This window comes from Pelodiscus sinensis, chromosome 1 (assembly GCF_049634645.1).
Source record: "Pelodiscus sinensis isolate JC-2024 chromosome 1, ASM4963464v1, whole genome shotgun sequence".
Taxonomy (NCBI): Eukaryota; Metazoa; Chordata; order Testudines; family Trionychidae; genus Pelodiscus; species Pelodiscus sinensis.
In genome coordinates this window covers 79,637,565-79,647,433 of record NC_134711.1, presented here as the reverse complement: position 1 = coordinate 79,647,433, position 9,869 = coordinate 79,637,565, and the positions used below count along the sequence as shown (strand labels likewise).

Genomic DNA, 9,869 nt, shown 5'->3' with positions numbered 1-9,869 from the left:
ATGTAGAGAAGAGAATAAGGAACTTCTTTTCACTCTTTGCCATAATTCAAAGACAGGACAATATTCAAGAACTTGGAATGGAGCTGATTTTAAACTGATAAAAAAGAAATCTCATTTTTTCCTGCCTAACACAATAATCCTGTGGAACTCATTGCCACAAGGCATCACTGGGACTCAAATCTTAGCAACATTCAAAAAAGGATTGGACCTTTATATGAGGGATGACAATGAGTAGTCGACTAGCCTAGGCTTATCAGCTAATCTAGTCGACGACTTGCATCCCTCCCTGTTGCTGCCTCTCTATCAGAGGCAGCAAGGAGGGGGGAAGCAGGAGCCGGTGCTGGGGGAAGCTGACGTAAAAGCTAGTCATCCCCCCCCCCCGGCACTGGCTCTCAAGTGCTGCCTCCCCCCGCGCTGGGGAGGGCGGGGAGCCAGGGGAGGCTGCCACTCTGGCAGTAGCCCCCATCCATGGGGAACTTGGACCCCCCGTGGTCAGGGACTGTTGCCATGAAGCAGCCTCTGTCCAAAGAGGGTCCGAGCTCCCCACAGACAGGGGCTACTGCTGGAGCAGACTCTGTCCACAGTGGCCAAAGCTTCTTTGTGGCAGCCTTCACCGCTCCCCCCTCCAGCCGCCACCCTCCAGCAGCATCTGTCCTTGGGGAGCTCAGACCCCCTACGGACGGAGCTGCTGCCACCCTGCGCTGCTGCCTCTCTATCAGAGGCAGCAGTGTGAGGCAGACAGCAGCTGGTCTGTGTGGGGAGCTGGTTTTTAAACTGGCTCTCCTCATGGACTGGCTCCCACCTGGCACCCCATGCTGATACAGATACAGAATTGTTGAATAACTGCTAAGAATTCATGCAGTTAGTCAACTATTCTGTTATCTGCTATCTAACATCCTTTCTTTATATAGAGAAAGTCCAATTCCAGAGTGACACAAGTAAGGATTAAAAAGATCAACTAGAAAATTGGAAGGGATAGAAACCTTCAGGCTTTAGGTCATAATCTGACTTTTGATTGACTGGAGTCAGGAAGAATGTTCCCTGTGGACAGGCTATTCCACAGTTGTCCACTGCAGTATTTGTTGCATCTTTCTCTGCAGAAGCTGGTGCTGGTGACTGTTGGGGATAGAAGAACAGCTAGATGGACCCTTGTCTGATCCAGGCTGGAAAAGCCAATGTTCTTAAATTAGCTAAACCTGATATCCAGAGGTGCGGAACACCAGCAGCTTACAAGGAACCAGGAATTTTTCCTAACTATTGAAGTGACCAAACATGCCCAAGCAGAACTTCAGCCAATGCCATGAAACATTTCCACACATGCAACAGAGAGTAGCCCTGTGAAAGCCCCAACCCAAACCACCTGACACATTAGGAACCAGGGATGCGGGAACAATTTGTATAGTGGGGGTGCTGAGAGCCACTGAACAAAACTGTAAACCCTGAATATGCTGGAAACTATTTGAAGCCAGGGGGTGTTACTGCACCCCCACCCCTAGTACTAGCACTTATGCCAGAAACTGCACCACATACAATAAAGCAGTTCCTGTGGCAACTCATTAGCAACACCCTCCTCGACGCACTACAAAATCTGAGCACACTAACCAATAAAGAAACCTGTCACTTACACACGAGCAAAAATATTGTGTCTACATGCCACTTATATCAGCCAGAAGAGACCTAAAAGTTGCCATCTATTTCCAAGATACACTTAATTATAGTTAAAAATATATGAATATATACAGCCTTCAACTCTGAAGTCTTCTGCAGGTTGCTGCCCCCTCCTAAACTTCCTGGAATAGCAGAATTGAAACTTAACCTCTGATAGATGCTACATCGTCCTGGGAACACGGCCAACCTCAGGCACAACACCATCATGAGCCAAATTAAAAAAAAAAAAATCATGAGACTGGCTTCAAATATTGAGCTAGCTAGATTGATTTGGGTCTTTTTAATGTGTCTTTACTTTCTGAGCCTTGAGGACACACACAGGTCATGTTTTCAGCCTTTTTCTGCAAACTTGAGGACTTAAAACACTTTTTACATGAAAACTGATGGTGCATTTACACTATAGAGCCTATGTTGACATGGCTGTGAGAACATAGTCCCCTTAGATGCAGCTTATATGCACAGAAGGAGTGTTTCTGTTGGCATAACAATACCATCTCCCCAAACAAATCCCTCTTAGTCTCAACAGCCCTGGTCTACACTAGGGAGTTATTTCAAAATAACTCCCTTTATTTCAAAATAGCAAGTGGATCATCCACACTACCAAAGCCATTATTTCGAAATAACAGGCTGGTTATTTTGAAATAAAAACTCCTCCTTTCCATGAGGAATAAAGCATATTTCAAAATTGTTATTTTGAAATAGCGTGAGTGTGGATGCTCAGCTGCTGCTATTTTGAAATAATTAGCCTCCAGAGGCCTCTCACAGTCGCACTTGTGGCTGCTCTGGCCACAGACCTAACGTCTCCACTGCCCACCTTCTCCTGCAGAGCTTCAAGCATCAGGCTTAAGGAAAAGGGCTTTTGGCACGTGTGGACCTTTTACAGCCCCATGCCACACAGCACCTATCCCAGGAGCCCTGTTTGACACCAGCACTCCCTCTGAACCCCCCACAGCTGCCAGTCTCCCACACCACCATCGGCTGCCCTGGCCAGGGACAAAAGAGGGCACAGGCCTGGACTGGTGTGGAGATCCTGGACCTCATTGAGGTCTGGCATGAAGAGACCAACCTCTAGGATCTCTGTACCAGGAGGGGAAATGCTGATGTCTGTGGCTGGTTGGCCGCCAGTCTGGCTGAAATAGGACACACGCAGACCCTCATCCGGGTCCGCATGAAAAGAAAAGAGCTCTGGCAGGCCTACAAAAATCCCAGGGAGCAAACTGGATGCTCTGGGGCAGCTCCTCACACCTGTTGCTATTACGAACAGCTGGATGCAGGTCACCTCTCCGGACACCTTTTGTCATCGAGTCCAGCCAGGATATGCCCAGCATCAGCCTCCACGAGGGCGGGGTTGTGAAGGACAAGGATGAGAAGGAGAAGGAGCAGGCCACCATGCCCGTCTGCTAGGAGCTGCTCCTCATCCTGGAGCCAGTCCTCTCCTCCCAGGATTTCTCCTCTCAGGATGTCTACCAGGCCTCAGATGATCCTGGCGAAGGCACTTCTGTTAGTTCTATAACTTTCCCTATGCACATGTGGGGTAGGTGGCACGCTGTGAAGAGCTGTGTGCTCCTCGCTTAACCTCCTCAGCCTGGGGAGGGAGGGGGGGTTTGCACAACAACCTGTGCACATGCGTGCACATGGAGTGCCAGTCCAGAGCATTCAGCTCCATGATGCTCTCACACAGGAACCCCTCGGTCCTTCTCACAAGGTTCCTGGAGAGTCCTGCCTTATTCTGGCCTCCATGGTGGGACACACCTTCCCATAAAAGCCACCACTATGGAGCATTGGGTCATGGAACCACACAGCAGTGCTGCACATGGCACAAGGTCATGCTCGCACTCAAGCAGCATCCTTTCCTGGTCAAGTGCGGCGATGAGGAGACCGATCTCGTGATGGGAACCTGCCTGAAGAAAGAAGAGGAAGGGATCCCAGTAATACTCTCTCTGGCAAGCAGCCTCTGCTGCTCACGCACACCTGCCCCAACACTGCTTCCCCTTCCTTCAATGGGCAGGGATAGAAGTTCTCTCTCTCTGCAATCAGAAGACCTGTCATTTTCCTGGCTTTGTGACCATGAGCAAGTCCCTTCACTTCTGTGTGCCTCTGTTTCCCTACCTATAAAACAGAGATCATTCAGGTGTCATTTATTGTTCCCATTTTACAAGGTGGGAGACTCAGTTGGGACCTGCCTACACTACAGGACTGTAATGCATTTGTTATCCATTGATCTCCCCATGTGTTGTTCAGAGCCTATGGATAACACAGCTCCTGAGCATGTGTTCTGTGCTTAGCCTCAGTGTAAGAGCAGGGCTGGAAGGCCTTTTCCTGTTGAGCTGTAAGGAGCAGGTACTTGGTACTAGGGCTCTGAAGAGGCTCTCAAGAATTAATTGTTTTAATAATTGCTATCAATGAACTGGAAGCCAGTATAAAACCACTGCTGGTAACAGATGTGGGTAACAAAATGGTAGCAGAGAGGTAAATAAGGCTGAGGCCAGGACAATGATATAGAGCAATCTGGATCCCTTGGGAAGCTGGAGACATGCAAATAAAACAGATTTGCCAGAGCCAAATGCAAAACCCTTGCCCTAGTCCAAAAGCATGCAGGCCACACCCCAAGAATGGGGAATTATATTCAAGCAAGCTGGGATTCTGAAAAAGATTTAGGTGCCATGCCAGGCAAGCTGCTCAACTGGAGATCGCAGGGTGGTTCTATGGTAAACTGGGCTAAAGCCATCATTAGACACATGAGTAGAGGAGTGAGCAGGGCAGGAAGGTGACATGGCATCCATGAGACTGAGACTGGAATATTGCCTGTTCTAGGAGCCACATTTTAAAAAGATGTTTAAAAATTGCAGATGGGGCAGCAAAGAGCCACATGCTTTGAGAGCTGGAGAAAAATGACTTCTTGTGAGCTACTGAAAGGACCTCAATGTGTTTAGCTTCTACAAAAGAGGCTGAAAGGTGACTTCATTGAAGTGTCTAAGTGCCTTCCTGGAGAGAACATGTCAGCCATTAAATGGCTGTTTAATGTTGTAGAGAAAGGCAGAATAAGGCCAGTGGCTGGAAGGTGAAACTAAAAATAGGGCACAAATATTTCACAGTGAGGGTGCTTTGCTATTGGAATAAACTACTGAAGTAAATGATTGGTTCTCTATTTCTAGAGGTTTCTAATGAATACTGCATGTCTTTTTGGTATGTGCTTGGATCAAAACTTAGCTACTGTTATATACAGGAGGGTTGGGATACGCAGAGATCAGACTTGATGCTCTCATGGTCCCTTCTGACCTTTTAAAATCTACTAATTAATGAAAAACTGTGTGTGGCACTGGGAGCAGCCTCTAGGGCTTTGCTGTGCAGCTGGCTTCATCCCCAGTCTCAGCTATCAGTAAATTGGATCATCCAGGGGAAGCCACTCAAACATCCAAAAAGGACACCAGCCTTATACAGGGGCATGGCAGTCACATCACAAAGGCCTGTTACAGGACCCCAGCCTATTGAGGAAAACTGGAAAGGAGATGGTGACCTCATAGAGAGACCCTGACATCAGCCAGGCAGAACAGAAGCGCATGGCAGGGCAACGTCAGACACTCCCATGGCTCTGCGGCAGCAAGGCTCCTTCTTAAGGTCTCTTCTTGGGGACTGAGAGAGAATTAGGATTTATCTATGTGAGCATGAGGAACCTCTGCCAGAGTTTTCTCCTTCCCTACTATGGTTTTTGTAGTCCCTGTTTAGAAGGTAAGAGCCTCAGAGAGGTTTGGAACCTATTTTGTCTAATCCACCTGGAAACTAGCTGAATTCTAGACCCAGAAATCACTCAGTTAAGGTGATCTGATTTCCTACCAAGGACTCTGTCCTGTAGAATCACTGGGGTTATTGGGGGTTTGTCCTTTTTAGTTTCCCTTTTCCTCTTTCCTTCCTTCTCTTGACCCTCTTCCTTTCATCCCTCTTTCCACCAATGAGGGGTGTACCGGTGTGTGTTGATATGTGTATATATAAGGGGACTGTTAGCCCCTTACGAAAACTCTGTGGGAGTTTTTGGTTTGCCAGCTCCCAGTATCAAAAGGGGAAGGGTCCATGAGAAATCAGGGCCCTGAGACTGACAGACCCCAGAGACAATGGAAAGCAGCCAACCCTCCAGCTTGGCCTGATTGACAGGTTGGACAGGCCAGTAAGGAAAGTAAGAGGCCAAGCCCCATCCTCCTCCGTGGGAGCTGGAATTTTTCTGGGTCTCTCTAAGCAAGGAAAGAGAGCTAAGAGGAGAAAGCTGTGTGGAGAGGCAGTCCTGCAGCAACAGAGCCAGGCACACACAGCCCAAGGAGCGCAGACCCAGTGTTGAGCAGCAGACTGGCAGTGATCAGAGAGCCAAAGGGGACAGAGAAGCAACACAAGGAGCTGGAGACTGGCAAAGCAGCACAGCCTGCAGCTGGGTGTGGTGAGCAGCTGGGACCAGCAAAGTGGGGGGGAGAGGCTCTGGGCAGGGAGACACCACCAGTCAAGAGGCCCAGCAGGCCAGACTGGGAGAGAGGTCTTGCCACCTAGAGCCTGAGGCCATGTGGTCACTGCCAGAGCAAGCGTGTCCAGCCTGTAGCCCCCTGCAGCACGGTCAGGATCTATAAGGGACCTATAAGGAACAGACTGTGAACTGTCCCTACACTCTGCAAACTGCTGTTTTGATGTCCCCATGCTACAGAGCAGGACTGTGTGTTCTCATTTACCCATTCTCATTTTTTCTTATTCTTTTCTCTTTAATCAGTTGATGTTTAATAAATTGTATTTGCTTTGAACTTTATGAAATGATCGCTGGGCCAAGAAAGCATGCAGTGTGAAGAGAGCACCCCGGAGTGGGGACACCCTATCCCTTGCCCCAAGTGACTACAAGGTTGGGGATTAAGCCCCAGGAAACCTGGGCCCAGCCTTCTTGGGCTTTCAAGGACTCTGCTACTCAGGAGAGTGGAAGGGGAGCCCTCAGGATCAGGGAGGCCGTGAGGTAAAGGAAGGGGGAGCAGGGACTCAGATCCTTTCGTTGGTCCATTTCACTGGGGTAGTATAGAAGCCAGGAAAGTTCCCCACAATAGCGGGACCATTCCCCCGCTTACATGTAGGAGGATGCTGTCACTGTGGGAGGTCCTCACAAAGAGGTGGGGCTGGAATTTCTCAGAGACAGATCTCCTCTGGTGGTAATCTGGGCTATCCTTCAGGACATCTGCTGAGACCCCTCCTCATCCCACCTCTCAGAGTCTCGATGCTGATTGATAGAGCCCTGCAAATCCACTTTATATCTGTGGGTACCCAAACCTGCAGATGTGAATGCGGATATCCGCCGCTTATTTTTGTGGATACAGATGCGGATATGGATATACATTTTGTATCCATGCAGGGCTATACTGATTGACCAAGAAAGACTCAGGCCCTTTTGTTCTCCTTTAAGACCAAACAAATAAATCACAAGCAATCATGTATTTGATTGTGTTGCTTTCCTCCATTTATTGTCTCTGTGCAATTCCTGATGCTCTCTAATGCGCCAGTTCTTTTGAAATACTTGCAGAATGAGGACTATGAACAATTGTTGGTCTGTAGCTCACTAAGAGCACTTTATTCTGATGAGTCTGTGTCCCCCAATGGGCTGGCTGGGGGGGGGGGGAGGCAGGACATCAGCCTTGCTGGGTATGGGTGAGTGTGGAAGTGACATCACAAAGGCTTATTGCAGGATCTTAGCCTATTAGAGAAAGTGTATGTGTATGGGGGGGGGGGGTGACCTTGCCAAGAGACCCAGACTTCAGCCAGGCTGGACAGTGAGGCAAGGCAGAGACAACTTCAGGTACCCTTCTTATGGCTTTGTGGGAGGCCCTCCCAAAAAGGTGGGGCTGGAAGAGTGCTCTGAGACTGATTCCCCCTAGTGGTGACCTGGGCCATTCTTTGGGATGTCGGGTGAGACCTCTCAGAGTCTTGATGCTGAATGGCTGAGCAGGGGCTAGTGCGTGGAGGAGAAGTTTTCCCAGTTTCCCAATTGTGACCCCTGGCTGCCCTTCCTTTGTAGGCTGTGCATAAGGTCTTGTCTGACCTTAGGCATGCCATGCTGGGAAACAGACAAGCTCCAATACATCTTGGAGGTGAGCATGATCAGGAGAGGCAGGAGACAGTTTTACTTTAGTGCTTGGGAGAACTGGAAAGGAGAAATTGGAAATCCATTTTCCAGTTTGTCATCCTAGCTTGCACCCCATTGGGTCATCCTTGGTCAGGGCAATCAGTGCAGAGCTATGCGGGTCCCTTCGTCTGTCAGGGACAGGGAAGGGAGTTGGAACTTCAAGTCAAGGCTCAGGCTGGCTTTGAGAGTGACAGTCTTAAACCTCCCACCTCTTCCCAAGTTCCCTCTGTACCCACATGAAATGCAGGAGATGATGCTCATGGAATAGTCACAGACTCCTTCCTAGAGATCCATGAGGGCTCAGAGGGATTCAGCTTTTCTCTCGTACTGGCACTGAGATTCAGGAGAGGGAGGGAGGGGTCCTCATAGTCACTCCCTTCATCTGAATAAGGACTTTTGAGCCAGGGAGGAGCAAGTGGGCTATATCCATCCAGATGAGCTGTTCATAAATGAGTTCAGAAAGAACAAGACCAGCCCAGACACCAAGCATTGTCCCAGTCTACAGAGACAAAGACACATTGTGACAATCCCCTTCTCAAGCACCATGACCACAATGTCTCAGCCCCAAGAATGAGCATGGGCTTGTTTGCACAGCATGTGCACCAGTCTATTAATCCTGACCTGCTTCCTTCCACCAGAGCCTACCAATTTCTACATCAGGTCCAGTGTCCCAGGAGAGAGCCAAGGCCATATGGAGCAGCAGAGCCCTGTTCTGATTCACCATCATCCTCCCTGAATTTGATGGTAAGTGACCTCTGAGCCCGGCTCCCTGACTCCAGCTGTAGGCAGGCTGGCTCCCACAGGATCGGCAGTTGCAGAGGCTGTGGGTTGGCACCATTTCCCTTGGGAAGGAAGAGTCAGAGCAAGGAATGAGAGAGACTTGAGTCAAGTTCATCTTCTCCTGGGTCAATGAAGACTCTGGACGTTTAAAGGGACCATGTTCCAACACCTGCTTCAGCCAGGTTCATGTCTGGCCTTGGGTCCCTTCTTGTTGTCCTGGAGCAGCTGGGAATAAAAGTCCTTATGGAGGGCCCTGTCCACATCCCTTTGTTCCAGGATCCTTTGGGGGCAGAAGAAACTGAGGATCTATCTCTAGCTTCTCTCCCCTGGTGTCTCCTGCAGAAAGACTTGGGGGAGAAAGACTTCCTGTCCTGTGGAAGATTGGGATCTGACAGGAGAATGCTGATGAAGCCTCCTCTTCTCCTCCATTAGAACTCAGCATAGTTCCCCAAACTAGGGAACTTGGTGGTTTGGCTGTCACTGTACATCAGTGACCCAGCCAAGGACATCAGTCGACTGACCAGGGAGGGGATTTGATGGCTCTACAAACTGCTGCTACATCACAGGCAAGGAAACCCAGCTTGAAAATAGAACTCAATAGAAGTGACACTAATCAAAAACAGGCAATGGGACCCGTAAAGAAATGACCCCCCTCATTGGCCCCAGCTGGAGGATGAGTCTATATCTCCTTCCCATACTTAGTTTAGGATCAATCCCACCTCTTCAGGCATCCAAGTGTATGCCACTCACCGTAGGGAGCTCTGCTATTCTATTGGGGCAGGGATGCAACCCAATGGGAATGGAAGAAAAGCTTCCAAAACCAGACAGAGAAATCTACCAAAAAGAAGCTGCTAAGGAACAGCTATCATAGGTAGATGGAGGAAATGAAGGCAGGAGCTCCTCCTACCGTGGGACAAGGGGTCCCTGGCACTAGAGGTCACTAGAGAAGAAGATGAATTTATCCCAGGGTGTCAGTTGCCATTAATCCTCCCAGATTCCTGGGGGCAGCCAAGTCTCTGACAAGTCCTTGTTCTTTTGAGACAGGAGGACATCATGGCCAAGGTGATGTGCCAGCTCCACTTCATCTGATCCTTTCACCAAGTGCCTGAGGTTCTGTGGGGAATGAGCCTTTTAGGGTGCCTCTGATGAGATGTAGAACCCTACACTGGGCCAAGAGGGGTTAGGAAGCAGGCCTAGGATGCTGCCCATCAGGCTCGAGGCTGTCATGGGATGTATGTTCCTGCATGCTAGCTCAGAAACCAAAGGTTTAATACAGGCATTG

At 49.3% G+C, this 9,869-nt stretch overlaps 1 protein-coding gene across 1 annotated transcript in view; it reads left to right on the top strand.

Annotated features, from left to right (window-relative positions):
* Positions 1-7,385: 7,385 nt before the first annotated feature.
* EEA1 (early endosome antigen 1) overlaps positions 7,386-9,869 on the top strand; it is a 125,935-nt gene continuing 123,451 nt past the window's right edge. Inside the window, exons 1-2 of the mRNA XM_075933130.1 lie at positions 7,386-7,480; positions 8,446-8,551. Of these exons, the coding sequence (XP_075789245.1) occupies positions 7,395-7,480; positions 8,446-8,551 (192 nt within the window). The 5' untranslated portion in view covers positions 7,386-7,394. The remainder of the gene's footprint in view (positions 7,481-8,445; positions 8,552-9,869) is intronic.